General features: G+C 44.1%; 1 protein-coding gene across 8 annotated transcripts in view; it reads right to left on the bottom strand.

Annotated features, from left to right (window-relative positions):
* PTPRT (protein tyrosine phosphatase receptor type T) overlaps nucleotides 1-18,680 on the bottom strand; it is a 960,656-nt gene that overhangs the window by 106,412 nt on the left and 835,564 nt on the right. For all 8 annotated transcript variants that reach the window (XM_059707048.1, XM_059707051.1, XM_059707049.1 and 5 more), the window contains one exon: nucleotides 9,417-9,565. In XM_059707048.1, the coding sequence (XP_059563031.1) occupies nucleotides 9,417-9,565 (149 nt within the window). The remainder of the gene's footprint in view (nucleotides 1-9,416; nucleotides 9,566-18,680) is intronic.

Below are 18,680 nucleotides of genomic sequence, written 5' to 3'. Positions count from 1 at the left end.
GGTTCCAACAGCATGCAAAGGCACCTAACGCTAAGATCACTCTAATTTCCTGGAAAGTGAATCTGATGAGGCTAGAAATGTTAAGTCCCAAAGGCAGAGTCCACATCTCTGGCCATATGAGCTCAAACCATAGCACCTTGTGCCCCAAACCCCCTTCTCTGAGCCCACCATCCTCCTTATACCTCCAAGCCTTTGTCTCTTCCACCTGGGACAATCTTCCTCTTGTACTTCCTTCAAATCAAAATCCATTTCCTTGCATAGTACTCTTATCAGTGTTTCTGGGGCACTATCCATGCCTTTTCTCTATCACTTATCACATTAATTGAAACCAATCCACTTCCAATTCTCCTCTTGAAAGACAGTAATATTCCTGAAGGGAGACACCGTGTCTTATTTAACTTTACAATTCCTACATTGCTTGGCATATAGTCAGCATTCAATGAATATTTAAAGGAACACCTCAGCTTCTCCCATAACCAAGAAATGAAAAATATAATTCAATTATAGAAGGATCTGTTTTGTGTAGAAATCAGATTGGGGGTCTACAGAAAATATTTTAAGACAAACCATTATTAACCAAAGTTTAGTCTTCTGCAGGAGACCATGGGACAAGGACTAGAGTGATCACAGCCCTCAATTCTAGCCCAGGTTCTGCTAGTGACTCAATGAATGACCCTGAGAAAATGCAATTCTTCATCTTTAAGATGAGGAGTTGGATCAGATGGTGTCTAATATAATTTTTAGGTTTTGATGATCTATGATATCCCTTTTTGAGTCTAATATCCTTCTCTGAAACTTGCCTTCATTTAACTCCTTAATGTCTGTGATGGATAATTTGTCAACTTTTTCAAGGCTACTTAAATCTCCATGTTTCACTTCCCAGGAATAAACAATCCCATTCAACACTGAGTTACCAGGAACTTAATAAGTGTGCCCTTTAATCTGTCAACCAAGTGGATGATCACAAGATATTCAATAACCCCTGTAAAATATTCGATAAAACTGGAGGCAGCGAGCTTGTAACATTCAATTCTTTTCCCAGGTTCAATTTAATCCCAGAGCACCCAGAAAATATAATTGTGCCTGCAAACAGAATTTCGGGCATTAAAAAAAAAATCATCTTCACAATGTTCTGTTGAAATCTTGGTTTCACTGTGTGACTCATGATTGCTTTTCCTTGTAAATTTCCACTCCTTCCACCCTGACTATTAGGATGTTTGCTGTTCAGACAAAAGGAGAGAAAGTTCCAGAGATGGTTGGGAGGGGACCTCTGGGCTTGGGACCCTCACAGCTATCCACGGGCTTAGCAGCCTTCAGGTCCTCTAAGTGTCAATGTCTCCTTGGTGAATCCACCTCGAGAAAGGGGAGGTAGAGCCTTCCTCTCCCAGGGTGCCCGTCACTCTACTGTTGCCAGGACAACAGCACATGGAGAACCAGGGCTTTGGAAGATGGCCGCCCTGGGCTTTACTATGTACTAGGATTCTCAAACTTGAACATGCGTCAGCATCACCTGGAAGGCTTGTTACAGACAGTAAGCTTGAGGTTTAGTAGGCTTGGGGTGAGGCCCAAAAATTTACTTCCAAAAAGTTCCCAGGTGATGCTGATGCTGCTCATCTGGGGACCACATTTTGAGAATCACAGCTTTGAGCAAATGACTCATCATCTGTGGACTTTGGTTTCTCCTCTATAAAATGGGAATAATACTTCTACCTTACAAAGGGAAGCATAGTGGAGTGGTCTTGGCTGTGGGGTGTCAAACAGACCTGGGCTTAAGTTCCAGCTCAGCTATTTAAAGCTATAAAGTCTGGGGCAAGTTCCTCACTTTTTAAACCTCAGTTTCCTCACCTATAAATAATCAGGGATAATCATAACAGTTATTGAATCCTCCCAACATACTGATGAGATAAGATAATGCATATAAAACTCTCAGCTGGAAATGGGCTCATAATAAATGCTCAATAGATGATAATTGGTATTATGAACATTAATAATTATTACATTTTGAGGCCCCAAACTGGGATGATTAAGTGAGCTCACTGGCTGAAATAATCAGAAATCAAAAATATTTCAGTATGCTGGGATAGCAGGGTCAAATCTCACAAAAAGACTCTGCTTGAATGAAATATAGAGTCCTTTACTTGGGCCCTCAAATTCATCTTCACCTGGGCTGAATGAGGGTGCCTTGTTTGGTAGATACGTGATAGACATTTGGAGGTTAATTCAAACATGAGCCTTGTATACTGAACCCAGGTTTGGAATCCAGCAGAAGGGTAATGACAGCTCTCTGAACTTCCAGCAATTAAGCCCCATGAAGGGGGTCATATTTGTCTTGGACATAGAGATAGGCCAAATGGAGACAGAGGTGTCAATCAAGATTTTGAGTAGATTGAAAAAGAGAAATGTATCCAGAAGAAGGCTGATATGGGGACTGCTTAGCCTCAGGGAAGGACCTCCAGGGCCTACAGGTGGCAGCAGTCCAACAGCTGGCGGAGGAGTGGGAGAGACAGGAAGAGAAAGACTGACTTCACTATCCATGTGACACCAGAGGGCAGACAAGGGCCAGCATATGGTTGCTGACCAATACATATTTGTGTGCAAAACCAGGAATGAATGAATGGGAGTTACAAGAGTAGATTTCAGGTTAAAAGAAGACAGAATTCATTACCAGAAGAATTGGAACCAAACATGGGCTTGGAGCTAGAAAATCTTATTTTGAATGCTAGTTCCATCACTCATTCATTCATTCATTCATCCATCCAAACAAATCTCAATGAATATCAAATGGGCCAGATAGTTGAGCAATGGCCAGCGTATGTACTGGTCACCAACCATGAAGGGCCCAGAAATTCATTCTAAGGAATTTAGCCTTGATCTACCTCAGGAGCAATGGGGAAGCACTGAAGGATTTTAAACAAAAGAGTAAAAGGTTAAGTTGGGGTATTACAAAGATGGGACAGCAGAAATGTATTTAACCTCATTGAGCTTAGGTTTCCTTACTTATGACATCAAGACAGTAATTCCTCCCTGGTAGCAAAGTTTTGAAAATTACAGATAATATGTGAACAGCACTTAGCAAAATGACTGCCCCAGAGGAGCTCCTGAAAAAGGGAAGGTGGCATCAGCGATCCTTAACATGGCATACTATCACATCCCTCATTTCTCCCGGGAATGTCATGGTCACACCAATCTTTCCAGAGACCCATTTCTGCAGCTGGCTCACCATCCTCCTGAAAGGGTTAAGGAATCTTCCTCGGGAGTTTGCCATCACCCCAGCCAATCCCCACTACATTTAAAAAGTCATGGTCTGTCTTCTCCATTTGAATTGTTTTAGTTACATAACACGTTTCTAAAATAATCAGGTTAAAATCTTGCCTGGTGCTTCCCCTCGCCTGCTCCATCTCTGCCACCCCACCCCAGGGGGTATCAAGCTTGAACATTTCCATACCTGCCTGTAAGGAAACACTCTTATGTGGTCTGTGGGCTGAAAGCAGGTGGGGCATCAGGTGTCAGGATCCGCCCTCCTCAGCAGCAGCACATATCTCCTAAGGCTACTGTGTGCTGCCTACCAGGTATATGCTCAGTCACACTGGAGGTACAAAGTCAGGGGAAGGGCCTGGTGGCTCTTAGTGCAGGCTGCTACTGCAGCCCCCATTGGGCTGTGTCAAGATGCTCATTGCTGAACCATCCGTTTGCACTGCTAGCTGTGAGCTCTCTGTGGACAGGGGCCATTGCATGCTCATCTCTCTGTCCACCTACAGGGCTTGGACCAGCTCAGGAATGCCCAAGGATGGGGCCATAGGTCTACAGTCCCAGCTTCTTAAGAAGCGGTTGTGACAATTCCCACAGATTCTGCCTGTGAGAGCATCCGATGCCCTAGGACCGTGGTCAGCAAATTGTGGCTCGCGAGCCACATGCGGCTCTTTGGTCCCTTGAGTGTGGCTCTTCCTAAGCCTTAGGAGCACCCTAATTAAGTTAATAACAATGTACCTACCTATATAGTTTAAGTTTAAAAAATCTGGCTCTCAAAAGAAATTTCAATCATTGTACTGTTGATATTTGGCTCTGTTGACTAATGAGTTTGCCCACCACTGCCCTAGGAGTTCAGGCTCTGAAGTGGACAGAGGAACCAAGGTAAGGCCCTGAGCTCCCAGCCAGCAAGGCTGCTCATCTTGATCTCCTTTCTCTCCATCGCTAGCTTTGAGGTGGAGAGAAAGCTAAAGGTGAGAGGAAAGACAAAGGCACTTGGTTTTGAAAGTAAAACATGTGCTTTGGGGTCCAGACCTCACTATCTCTTCATCATGTGACTCGAGGAAGATCTTTTAATGTCTCAGTGCATCAGTTTTCTCAACTGTAAACTGGGGTGAATAACAAACATACCAATTGTACAGGGTTCCTGTGAAAATGGACTAAGATGCCATATTTGAACATGCTGATCTCAGAGCCTGGCACCTCGTGGGGATCTGATTGGCTCCATGACAGGGCCTGCCCCAGGCCTCCATGTAGGACACAGCTGTGGCCGCAGCTTCTGCCCACATGGTTGAAAAGCTGGCTGACCATCGGGAGAGAAGTGGAGCTGAGCTTGCACCCAGCCTCAGTGGCCCCACTCAGTGAGACCTGTGAGCAGTGGGCTGCCACTGATGGTACAGGAGAAGCCAGATAATACTATTTGGCTTCAATCCCATCGTACTCTGTGTGTGCAACTTTGAGCTTATTTACTTCAGCTCTTTGAAACTAGGTTTCCTCATTTAGGAAATGGTAATATTATTTAATTATGAGGTTCCTAGGAGACTTAAGAGTGGGGCTTGTATAAAGCATCAGATCTAGTAAGTGCCAAAAAAAGTTATCTGCCTCTCTGGGCTTTCACTACTAGGAAGCTCAGAGGCAAATTGGAATTTGAAAGTTACCAGCTTGCATAGTTAGATTACTTTTTAAACATAATATAATTCCATTTTAATATAACCTGTTTTTGACCTCCGTGTCTTCATTTATGTTTTCCTGATCCCGATCATTTATTTCTCTTACGGCTGTCTTATTTTAGGTACTTTGACAAGATATTTCCCAAATTCTTTGCAGAACTAGGTGGAGAGAACCTAATTGATGTCAGGAGAGATGGGTCCTCACTATGACTGTGCAAATGCCTGTGTGATGTGGGGCATGGGGTCTCTCTGAACCTCAGTTTTCTCATCTGTAGAATGAGCGCAATAATAAACCTGCTAGCTACCTCATGGTGCAAGAATAGGATCTCTCACTCCTTTGCAAAAGTACTTTCATAAACTATGAAAAACTTGTAAGAGAAAACATTTATTCTTTGTGAAACGATGCCCCATTTTACTTATTTTTGCAATAATCCCCTTCTTCAAACTGTGCCTGAGACTCATGGCACAGGGACAGGTATATATTAAGTGTTGAGAAACGGCCAATGAATCTCATCTCCAAGGCCTCAGCCATGCCCGTTTCCTTACTCAGCAGAGAGCTTGAAGGCCCAGTGTCTTTTTTGACCTAGATTGTCTTCACCCACCAGAGATGGAACCATTCCACAGAATGGAAGCATAAAAATAAAGACAGAGTTAACTAACAGTACCCAATGAGTAAGTGAGTCTGTCATATGCCATATGGGAAAGGCAGGCAACCAAAGTCCCTATCATAGGGAGTCAACAGGGATTTGTTTTGAAGCATTCTGACTTGGCCTGAAAATGAACAAGAAGATGACACCATGAATAAAAGATATAAAGATCTAAATAGGGATATAAGAAGAAAGCCCCAGAAAACAACCCCAGTGAGTGAAAGATCGCAGAAAAAATAAAACACAACCAGGCACACAGGGCAATAAGATCAAAATCAGGTTACTTGATTAAAGCCAGCATTTCTTTAAACTGAAAACAATGCATTGTTGGTCCTTGAAATATGACATGCACTCCTTTTTTCAAGAACGTCAAAGCAATGGCCCATACCCCACACAGCCCCATCACCCTTGCCACCCAGAGGTCATTGTTCCTAATGCAAAATTGGGGGGCTTGAGTGAATGGATGTTGCAGAACTTAGCAGAGCAATGACTTGGACTAGAAAACCCCAGAAAATAAACCTTTGCATGGAAAAGCAGAGTTTGAATTAGGTCAGGGCCCACCTGTTCAATAATGAAATAATTGCTCGGGGCACGTTCATCTGTAATCTTTTCCAATGTGACATCTATTCTTGTGCTCTGCTACTCTCAATGCTTCCTCACCATTTGCAGATAATCCTAGGCTAGGGCCTCCTAAAGACACTGCCGCCAAAGCAGACAGTCACTTCCCTAATGCCTCAAAAATAGATTCAATTTTATATACAGCGGGGTGATTTCAGAAGCAATTTCCACATCTCCAGTGTAAGCATTACTTATGTTTTTTTCTCCCTCAAATCTTATTCCAGTGGTTCCACAAGGCACTTGGAAAGGCACCTGATGCATTCCAGGGCGCTCAGAAGAACCCAAGAGCATGTTTGTGGCTAAGCCTGAGGACACTAGCTGCATAGATTCAATCCTAACATGTTGATTGATGCAAACAAATGCAAAATTTCTTAATAACTGAGTATAGTGTCAATTGAAATTTGTTTTTCCTGTCTTTTTAAAAAGCAGTATCATTAAAATGAATGCATATACATATATGTCTCTGTGTGAGTATATATATAAAACACACATATCAATCCTCTGGAAATAGTATCTCTGGATTTTAAAATATCTAATTAGATTCTGTACAGTATTCTGCCTGTTCCTCTCTGGCTGGCTGATCCACCTCAGTCTTAGGTGCTTTCTTCTGAAGAGTTCTAAGTTTTGGCCCATGAGGAAAAGGGTGATGATGTTTCCCCTTAAAATCTAAGAAATTGGTGTTACCCAGGTTTTTATTTCAGGTCAGAAAGCTTAAGGTCAGAAAACTTTGAGGTCACAATGATTGTCATGCGTCTTAGACCATAACCTTTTTGTCATTCAGAGTTCTCCAAGGACACTCTTATAAGTGCAAAAAAGGTGTGCACAAGAGACTGGCCTGTACAGGAAAGGTTTTGGGCAAATGGGTGGCATTCAGTCAGTATGTGTCATCAGCTAGACTTGCCCCGGGCCAAAAGCAGCAAAGTCAGTGACAAATTAATACAGCCAGCGGCTGGGGGGAATCCATAAGGGCATACCAAGCCCATTTCCTTGCTCATCCCTCTTTCCCTCTCCTGGTCCATGCCACTATCCCCTTTCCCCGGGCCCCAGGGAATGTATGAGTCCCAGCAATTGACCTTGGTTGAGAATGGAAAAGGACTGGCTTTATGGTTCGGCAGACCAGAAACTTGCTCTGCACTCAGAAAAATGAAAGCTAAGTATTTGTTCATGAAATAATCACTATGTGCCATTAGACTTTGTCTTTAAAGCCATTACTCAACTACAAGAAGTGCTCAGACTGAGCTTCATTAATAATGGGCAAACTGACAGCATGTGTCTATTGATAGAAGGCAAGGAGATGCACATGAAATCACCTATGTTGTATTTTTGCCAACAGGTTTAACCTGAATGTAATCATGATGAAAAAATCAGATAAATCTGAATTGGGGAATACTCTATGGGACAACTTGTCTACCCTTTAAAAAAAAGTCAGCATCCTGAAAGATAAAATACAGGTGGGAGGGTTATTCTAGATGACAGGGGCTGAAGAGATATGATGACCAATCTAATGTGATCACTTTTATTGGATTAAAATAATAATCATGATGATAATAATAATAATAAATGTTAGGGCCATTGAGGAAATTCAACTATGGGCTGGTATATTAGGTATTGAACTAAGGTTACATTTCTTGGGTAGGATAAGTTCATTGTGGTTATGTTGAAGAGCTGTCCTAGTTCTTAGGAAACACATACTGAATTCTCTGGAGAATATATATAAAGAGAGAGAGAGAGAGAGAGAGAGAGAGAGCGCGCACAAATATCACAAATATGAGCAATTTGTGAATCAAGCCAAAGGCTATAAGAGTATTCATTTTATGCCCCCTCCCAACCTTTTTGTAAGTTTTTTATAAGTTTAAAACTAATCTCTCTTTCCCAAGGCAGCACATCAATATTTGAAAAAGCCATTTCTGCCCTTGAAGTTCAGTATTCTTAACCAGGGTCCCTAAAGAACCCCCTGAGTGGCTTTTACCAAACCTACATCCCTCCTTACTCCTCATCCCTGCCTTACCCCTCGTCCCCTCCATACACCTCTTCCTTAAGGAGATTTTGATTCAGTGGGTAAGGCCTGGAACCCAGATATGCGTATTTTGAAAACTGCCTTGGATGGGTTGGTTCTGTGCTGCACAGGAGGTTAAGAACAATGGGTCTGAGTTACCCTCAGATCCTGGGTCCATCAGGAACTAGCAGTGGAACTCCGGGTAGGTCAGCACAACACCCTGAGCCTTGGAATCCTTTTCTATAAAATGGGAATAATAACACTGGCTGTGGTTAGGGAGGAGGGCGGTCAGTAAACATGTGCTTTTTTTCTTTCTTCATCTTCTGAAGATCGGAATCATCCCAAACTGATTACATCCAAAGTGATTTTTACAAAATATGGTTTCTTCCATTTGTCATTGACACAGTGTGTGGAGGTCATCTGTCCATGCTCACATTCCTTTAGATTCCCTGCATTCCATTAAACCCAGAAAAAAACAAAACAAAACAAAAAAAAACAAAAACAAAAACACTGGCTGACAGAACGATCTGAACACAAGTCAGCTCTCTGGAGTCTGATCACCAAGGTAACTTTAGGTCACCTGTCTGGAGGATGCCCTCTGGAGGAGGGCCAACCCCGGAATCCCAGCCATTTCTGTTGGCTCGGGGTCCTGTATTAACTCCGCGTGAGGGCTCAGGTGCTCCTGACTAAATGCCACTTGGAACATTAGCTGGAGCTTGGAACTGGCCAAGGTTTGGGAGGCATAGCTTCCAGGTCTGAATATGCTACTCATCAGCGCTGGGACTTGAGAGAAGTTGCTTCTCTAAGCCTCAGTTTCCCAAGCATTCAAAACATACAGCAATAATCTATGACTCATCTACCTTACATGGTTTATATCAAATGTTGTTTTAAAAACTGTAAGACACTCAATTCAATATGGCATGTTTTTCTCCTTAAGTGCATAACCATGTCTTCCTCCTCCTTTTTTTTTTTCTGTTATTAGTTTTAACCTGTCTTTATTTATGCCACAAACAGTTAAAATGGCTGACTCCATTTTAAGGCAATTCTTAAATTCTCCTTTTCACCCCAGGATGGGTGGTCCCAACTTTTTCCCTGGAGAACTTTCATCCTGGGCCGTCCCAGGGAAGCACCCCAACCCCATGCCCGGCAGCACCTGACCACTGTGAGGGGTTCACAGCAGTGGTACCAGGGTCAAGTAGGACCACAGATATTCCCTTCCCTTGAGTGCGCTCAACTTACTGAATCCGTTAACATCCTGAGAGCTGGAGGAGAAGCCTTCATCATTGCGGCTGGTGCTGAGCTTGGTGGTGGGTTTGTCGGTCGAGGCCACAGGCCCCATCTCCCTCTGGGCTCCGCTCTGTGTCTCCTTCTGCTTCTTGGCCAGCTTCCTTTGGGACATGTGCAAGGGAAAAAAATCACAGTCAGATGGTGCCAGTTGCATTGAGAAGACCAGATTGCTCTCCTTCCCTACCCATCATCCTCAACCCCAAACCTGGTTCAGTCTCCAGAAACAGAGTCAAGGTGGGTCCTCCAGTATCAAGGTGGAATAAGCCTAAATCCTTCTAAAACCATTAGTGGCTTCTATTTACTCAGAATTATGATATGCTTCCTGCCTCATCCCCAACTATGGTGTGTTCTTGGAACAGGATGAACTTAGATGAGGTTAGAACAGGAATTCGGTGAGACTAGCATGATGCCTCCCTTACTCTCCTGTCAAACGCATGAGTGGCCAGATTGATCTTTCTGTTCCCATGGCTCTGAATGAGATTTAAATGGAGTCTGACCTTTCTCAGGATCTGAGCTCATGAAATAATTAAGAAAACAATGGTAGATTGAAGTAGGGGTTGGTGGTTGGCAGTGGGTGAGGGTGGAGTTTAGGTAGCCTTGTAGCTCAGAAGGAGAAAAGTTAAAGCTAAACTTGATGTATAGCTTTTTACTTAGGCATAACAGACTCTCAGAACCAGATGGGCATTTATAATAACACTAGTTTAGAGCAGTGCTTTTGAATTCTGGTGTAAATTGGAATCATTCGGAGAGCTGAACACACACACAGGCCCAAGCTCATGGAAGTAGGACAGTGCCCGGACCTTTGCATGGCCACCAAGTTCCCCAGGTTATTCTGCCACTGCCCATTGAAGGTTAAAGCCATTAGTTTTAACATCAAGCAGGCCTGGGCTCATACTCTACCTCTACCACCTGGCAGCTGCATGACCCAGGGCAAGTTTCTCTGTGTACTGTGGCAAATAACAGGACCGGCCTCAAAGAGTTGTGAGAATTAAAAGAGACAATGTGTGAAACACATACAGCATAGTGCCTGGCACAGAGTGAACACCCAACACAGCTGCTATGCTTGTTTTGATATCATCGCCACTGGATCAACTACATTCCAATGTCTGAAACCCCTTCCAACAGCCCCACTGTGAAATCCCCAGGTTATATCAAGTGATGGAGACTTTGACACCTAAGGAGCTAAAGGGTTAAAAGTTCTTCTTCACATGGATTTGAAATCTATTTCCCTTAAGTTTTAACTGTTTTGTCTTAGATCTATCATCAGAGACATAAAAATATGATTAAGCCCTTTTGCATATGATAGTTCTTCAAATGTGTCTGAAAGGCAGCATGGTCCCTCTGGGTTTTCCCAACATTTATGCATCTAAATATAGTTATTATGTTCCTATGATATGAAAGGCTATAGGTAAAATCTCGAGAGGAGATTCTTCCAGTTGTCTTCCTTCATTTTTCACAGAACTTGGTTTCAAATTTAATCTTGGTCCCTCCTATCTCAACGAGAGAAGAACAGATGTCCAAGAGAAGCCAAATTCAGTGCCATATAAGAAATAATTCTTTAAAGTTGAACCCTCCTGATTATGAAATAGGCAGCTTCAAGAGGTAATGATCTCCCTGTCAGAAGAGATATTAAATGGAAGGATAAACCTGGACTTAGAGATGTTTGAGAGCAGTTCATCTAGGATCAATTCTAGTTGGACACTATGCTAGCATGCTCCTTTGCATGGGCCCCTTGACCTAGGTGTAGATCACACAGAATGACCAATGGCACACTTATCAGTAAATGAGTGTAACTTGAGAAGAGTTTATACAGGGGTGGGGAACCTTTTTCTGCCAAGGGCCATTTGGAGATTTATAACATCATTCTTGGGGCATACCAAATTTTCAACTTAAAAATTAGCCTCTATGTTTGGTCAGACTTTCATTAACTCGCCCCTAATGCCTTTGCAGGGCCAGATCAAATAATTTCATAGGCCTTATATGTCCCACGGGCTGGATGTTCCCCACCACTGGCATAGAACCACCAACAAAGGTGAGAAGGGTGTAGGGGAACCCAAGGTATAATATATGACCAGAGAGCTGTCTACCACTCGTGTGTCCAGAAGGAAAGGGGAGGAAGCTGTCACCAGAACCCAAAAGGAGAGAGTCCTGAAGAGGCCACCTGAATAGAAATGGCCTTCTCTTGAAGGAGCCAGCCAATCCTGAGCCAGAGGCATCATGGTCTGGCTACCTCCTCTCCTCTACCCTGACCTCCTACAGTGGCTCTCATTTGCTGAGCCCAATGGGAAGCCAGTGACATGGAGTCCCTATGGATCCAGCTCTGAAAACAGAGAGCAGAGTGCAGAAGCCTGGAGAGTGGATCTGCTCCAGGAATCCCTACCCAGAAGAAGTGATTCTACCTCCCTCCTTTGGCCACAATTTGTATAGGGATGCAGCCTAAAATGGAATTCTTTACCTTTTCTTTTCACCCATTGGTTTGGGGAAAGCTGGGCACTTAGGAGTAGGAATGCATCTTTCTTACAATGCTTTGGCCCCAAGCATACTGTTCCCCTAGTGAAACTATTCCAGGCAGATAGAAAAACAACAGGAAAGGTAGCATTGGATCAGTTTTTCTCACCACCTACAGGCAATCAGACAGGGAGCGGGGAACGCCAATGAAAGAAAAACGAGCAATTCTGCTACTGATGACATTTTGAAGCTTTATTCTTCATTTATTATCAAAAAGGAATATGTTTAAAAATGTATATGTGACCTTCTTAATCATAAATTTGAAAAGATATACATCAGATCCTTTGCCTCTACCCGAGCTTTGCTCACATCGCCCCAGGAGGAAATAAAAGGAAACTTGATAAGAAAGTAAACTTTAAAACTATAAATGACTATGTATTGGAGTCTTTGATATTTCCCTGGGGGCAGAACTCCTAACCAATCTCATTCCATTCAGGGTAAAATAATATGGAGAGAGCTGTCTTTGGCACAAATCATTGCTTTCCAAAGGGATAATATTAATAAAAAACAGCCTCGCTGCTTCTATGAAAAATGGCATTTCACAGAAATGTTTGGGCAGCTCTGAACACCTGGATAAATATATGAAACACTGAGCCTCTCCAAAACACGTATTTAAAAATTGGACAACTGAGTTGTAAAAACCGACATACGACATCCCTAGTACTTAGTAGTTCATGGTTGATGCTACCTGTTCATGATGATGAGGCTCTATATCAGTGGTTCTCAACCTGTGGGTCACGACCCCTTTGGGGGTCGAACAACCCTTTCACAGGGGTTGCCTAAGACCATCAGAAAACCCAATATAATTACATATTGTTTTTGTGATTAATCATTATGCTTTAATTATGTTCAATTTGTAACAATGAAATTGGGGGTCACCACAACATGAGGAACTGTATTAAAAGGTCGCGGCATTAGGAAGGTTGAGAACCATTGCTCTATAGTAATTTATAAAGGTATAGACAGGTGTTTCAGCAACAGGTACATATGCTACAAAGTGGAAATGGAGCTAATACAGAAGGAAATAAAATATAAAAGCACAGTCTGGGGACCTAACTTTATCAGAATTCAAATTTTAAGTATTAAAAATCCTCTCAGTAATAAAGAAAAAATTATATCCTTTCCTATTGCCATAGAGTTTAATTGATTCCCCTCCCTTTTAAGAGAAGGGAAAATCCAAGCCAGTGAGGAGGCCATATGAGACCCTCAGACTGTGGCTCCAGCCTCAATTCAGCCTTCTCTTTCACACCTGTCTCCTTCTTAGGAAACACCAATTACTCATCTCCCTTCTGCACCCATTCCTCAATACTCTGTTTCCTAAACATGCCCCCATTCTCCTCCACTGGCCACCACCTCTTCATCCTGCAAGGCTCAGTGGCTTTCCAGAGTCATATCTTGTTGAGATTTCCCCTAAACATATTTCCTCTTTTCTCTGCTTGGTTGACTCAGCCATTCAACTAGTATTTATTGAGCACCTACATGTGCCAATCTCTGCTAGGTGGAAGGAGGTCACAGTGACAAATCACTACACATAACTTTGACCTTCATAGAACAGAGACACTAAAGACACAAAGACAGGCACTAAACCGATAATACAGAACAAACATCAAATCACAAAGGTGTTAAAAGCCAAGGAGGAGAAACACACGAAGCTCTGAGAGACGTAATAGCTGGTTTGCGTCCTGGCAGGAGATCAAGCAATGCCTTGTTGCCATGTCAGCTCAGCACTTGACTAGTCCGCACGCAGTGATTCAACTCTCCTGCCCACCAGGGCAAGAACCTCTTGAATGAAGGGCTTTTGACTTCTTGCACCTACTCTAGTTTCTTGCTGAGCGGCTGTACCATAACTGGTGCTCAACAAATTTGTTGCACAAATTTATACTTAAAACCCTACAATCTGAAGTGTAGAAAGATTGTCATCCTACTCTGACTGCAAATTATAACCACTTAGAAAGAGACACATACAAGGAAAAAGGAAGAAAAACCTGCATGAAATTATTTCGTGACTTGGAATATTTATACTTATGAATATTTTTGGCTAATAACCTAGCATTTCCTTCCTGTGGTTGTCAACAGAACTCCTGGGATGCTCGAGGAATGAATGGAATGTTTACAAAAGTCAGAGATTTCCCCCTCCTCAGAGCCTGCAGAAGAGCCACAGCTACAGATGCAAAACAAAAAGCAAAAAACAAAAACCTCATAAAATAGTCATGTGATACAGGGAATGGTCCTATAACTTATGGAATCCTCATATCCTTCAAGACTCACTTACTTGTGACTTCACCAACTTGGAATTTTCTTTTTCTCCTTGTTCTGAAATTCTTGCCAACTGGATCACACAATTTCACCAGCAGGGGGTACCAAAAGCTGGTGGAAAGAGAGCATGCAGAAGCCTACGTATTCCTCTGCAGGTGCATTTATAGAGCTGGGGAATGTTTTAAGACCAGCAATCTGAAGTTTACTGCTTCTGACAGGTGGGGACAGTATGACATGGCCACAGCTCTTGGCATTCTTTGTTCTAACAGATCACTGCCAGGTCTCTCCGACCTTTGCTTGTTAGCTGAGTGAGGGCAGGCGGCAGGGCTGTGCCTGAGCTGGCCCTTGAGTCCTGTGGTTTAGTCTGAGCACCACACTTTATAAGGGAGAGCAGCAGGTGTGATGGCTCAGGGAGGGGCGTCAGGGCTGTGAAGGGTTCTGAAGTCATGCTATGTGAGGAGCAGTGGCCGAAACAGACATGTTTTTCATGGAGAGGGAATATTCAGGAAGGTTCTCTTCACACATCTGACTTCTGGCTCTATGTGGCCCCAGGGCGTAGGTTGGCTTGACAAAAGGAAGACATTTCTAGCAAAGTAGAACTGTGTGGGTCTCTTTTGGAAGTGCCTAGTGCCTGAATTGCCCTTGACATTCTTTCTCCTTTGGCAACCGTCTCTTTATCTTTTAAGGTCCAGCCCAAATTTCCCCAATTCTTAGAAGTCACTGTCCCCTTACCAACATCTCTAGTTTCTTCCTCTTTGCACATTAAGTTGTTGGAAAAATATTTAATGAGCACCTCCTTTGTACCAGGGGCTGCTAGGCAGAAGGTGACCATGAGGTGGAATGCCAGATATGCCCGGCGCCCTATTTAGGCTTTTGGAAGTAAAAAGCTCCCTCTCATTGGAGGAGTTCAAGTGGAGACTGAGAAACTACCTGGATGAGAGGAAGTCGGGGATTCCAGCAACTGGATTCTGCAAAACCCTTGAATGTCCTCTGGGCTGAGAACAGGAGGCCCAGGTCTATCAGGGGAAGAGTCTTGGGGATCCACCAACGGTTCTTCCCTGGATGTGAAGAGCCACAGAGTCTCCTGGGGAGACACTAGCCAGGCACACTTCCCTTTCCCCATGGGGCTCTTCCCCCGACTCATCCTCCATTCGCATCCCTGGACAGACTTCCCCAGGATAACAAAAGATCGGAACCCAGAGGGCCATCCCAGCCCATAGGATGTGGCCAAGAAAACAGGCAGCTACACTCCACTCCTGGTGAAAGCTGGCTTCATACTCTTTGAAGCTAGGTTGCTGCTGTGTTTGGATCCATGATTGGATCTAATGCTGGAATGGAACTGAGCCATCTCTCATTTTATAGAAGAAACTGAGGCCTAGACAGAGGAGAGGGGCTTAGGCAAGGCACACAGCCCCTGGTGGAAGCCGCAGGCCCACCCTGCTTCTGCCTTTGAGCTCAGGACACCTGCTCCAACTTTCCCCCACCTCCCTTTTCGGGATGACATCTGAAGTGCAAATTCAGTCCACAGTACACATGGCTCTTGTCCCTAATGAATGCAACAGAGCCTCAGGAATCCAAACCCACTGACCCACAACTACTATCACTGAGGTAGGGGCCGGGCTGCACCATGTCAGAGTCAATATATAAATGAGGGTATGGATGTGTGCAGGGTTTAAAGGAGAACACGCCCCTTTCTCTTATGTCAGGAGGTAGGGTGGAGTAGCAGTTAACACACTGGCTTTGGTGCCAGGCAGCCTGGCATCAGAACCTGGCTCCATCTCAGACTGGCTGTGTGAGCTCTTGCAAGTGACTGGTCCTTCGGCATGGCAGTGGCCGCCCATCTGAGAATGCAGGTCTCGGCAGTGCTCGTATGGAAGATGGCTGTGGAGATTAAACGTAAGTGACCAGCAAAGCATGCTCCACAGGGCATGGCACATAGTAAGCACTCAATAAATGCTCTCTGGTTATGATACCTTTTTCAATACAGGAAACAGCCATGTTGATTTAAATGACCTCATTATGTATTAAATGCAAATCCTCTGAAGCAGATGCTCTGAAGAATGGCTGTTCTCTGAAAACATTCTTTGATGTATTTTGGAGCTGTGTTTCTCAACCCTGGCTGCACAACTCACATGGGGAGCTTTAACAATTACAGATGAGATGTTAATGTAATTGGTCTGGGGCGCGGCCTGGGCGTCTGGGTTTTAGAAGCTTGCCAGGTGATTATAATGTGCCACCAGGCGTGAGCACTACTGATGAAGAACAGGGGTTCTCCAAGTGTGGTCTCTGCATCCGCAGCATCAGCTTCATCCAGAAACGTATTAGAAATGCGATTTCCTGGCCCCACCCCTGACCTACTGAATCAGAAACTCCAGGTGAGTAATAAGCCTTCCAGGCAATTCTAATGCATGCTAACGTTTGAGAACCTTGATGTTGAGTCCAGAGTTCTTATCAGCCCAGACTGTGTTGCTCAGTGGTTGAGCATCGACTATGAACCAGGAGGACACAGTTCGATTTCTGGTCAGGGCACATGCCCAGGTTGCTGGCTCAATCCCCAGTAGGATGCATGTAGGAGGCAGCTGATCCATGATCCTCTCTCATCGTTTATGTTTCTGTCTCCCTCTCCCTTTCCCTGCTTCTCTGAAATAAATAAAAATGTATTTTTTTAAAAAGAGTTCTAATCATGTTTCATCAGAAGGACCAGGAAGCTGGAGATCTGGGTGCCAGCCTTGGGTCTCCAAAGAACTCACTGAGTTACCATGGACACACCCTTTTACCTCTCTGGGTGTTGATTTCCCTATAAGGTAGAGTTGTCATCTAAGAACCACAGCCAGAACTGACGCTTTATTTACCTGGCCGGTGTAGCTCAGTGGTTGTGCATTAACCCATGAACCAGGAGGTCATGGTTCAATTCCCAGTCAGGGCACATGCCCAGGTTGAGGGCTCGATCTTCAGTGGGAGGCATGCAGGTGGCAGCCGAGCAATGATTCTCTCTCATCATTGATGTTTCTATGCCTCTCTCCCTCTTCCTTCCTCTCTCTGAAATCCACAAAAATATATGTATTTTTAAAAAGAACTGATGCTTTTTAAATGACTGTTATTGGCTTAATTGTGCCCCACCTAAAAGACATGTTGACATCCTAACCTCTGGTACCTATGAATGTGACATCTGGAAATAGAGTCTTAACAGATGTCATCAAGTTAAGCTGCGGTCCTTAGGATGGGCCCTAATCCAGTGTGACTGGTGTCTGTAGGAGAAGATGGTAATTTGGACAGATGCACAGGGAGGTGCCAGGGATGACAGACACAGAGATTGGAGTGAGGTAGCTGCAAGACAGGGAATGCCGAGGACTGCTGGCCACCACTAGGAAGAGGCAAAGAAGGATTCTACTCAGAGTCTCAGAGGAGCATGACCCGCTGACACCTTGATTTCAGACATCTACTCTCTAGAACTGGGAGAGAATATATTTTGTTGTTTTATACCATCCAGTCTGTGGTACTCTGTTATGGCAGCCTTAGGAGATGAACACAATGACCATGAAACAGTACACCCTAATCTTATTTCATTTATGTACTAAGCACTTATATAGCATTTATTCCATGCCAAGCACTATTCAAGGCTTTTACAAACACAGTGTATTAACTTCTGTAATTCTCCTAGTAACTTGGATTGCAATGAAATTCCAACTCCTTAAGATCAAAGAGCGAGGCAGAGAATGTCCTCAGCCTTGGGTCCCCAATAACTCACTGAGTTACCATGGACAGCCAGGCAGCCACACCTCTAAATGTTCTCTACGATCCCTGTTATCAGGTTCAGCCAAGGACCCATACCTGTCTGTCCTTGTCCCAGGCTTTCTCAGCTGGCTCCCTTCCTCTCCAGGCAAACACACACACACACACACACACACACACACACACACACACCATACCACACACACACACACACACACCACACACACACACACACACACACCACACACACACACACACACACACACACACCACACACACACCACACACACACCACACACACACACACCACACCACACACACACACCACACACACACACACACACACCACACACACACACACACATACCACACACACCACACACCACACACCATACCACACACACACACACACACCAAACACCACACACCACACACACACACCACACACACACCATACCACACACACACACACACCACACCACACACACACACACACACCACACACACACACACACACCACACACACACACACACACACCACACACACACACACACACCACACACCATACACACACACACACACACCACACACACCACACACACACACCACACACACACACCACACACACACACCCACACCACACACACACACACACACACACACACACACGAGCAGCAGAAAGCTCATGTTCACACCATTCACATCCTTCAGGCAATGCA

Source organism: Myotis daubentonii, chromosome 8, assembly GCF_963259705.1.
Source record: "Myotis daubentonii chromosome 8, mMyoDau2.1, whole genome shotgun sequence".
Taxonomy (NCBI): Eukaryota; Metazoa; Chordata; class Mammalia; order Chiroptera; family Vespertilionidae; genus Myotis; species Myotis daubentonii.
This window is presented reverse-complemented; position numbering and strand designations above follow the sequence as displayed.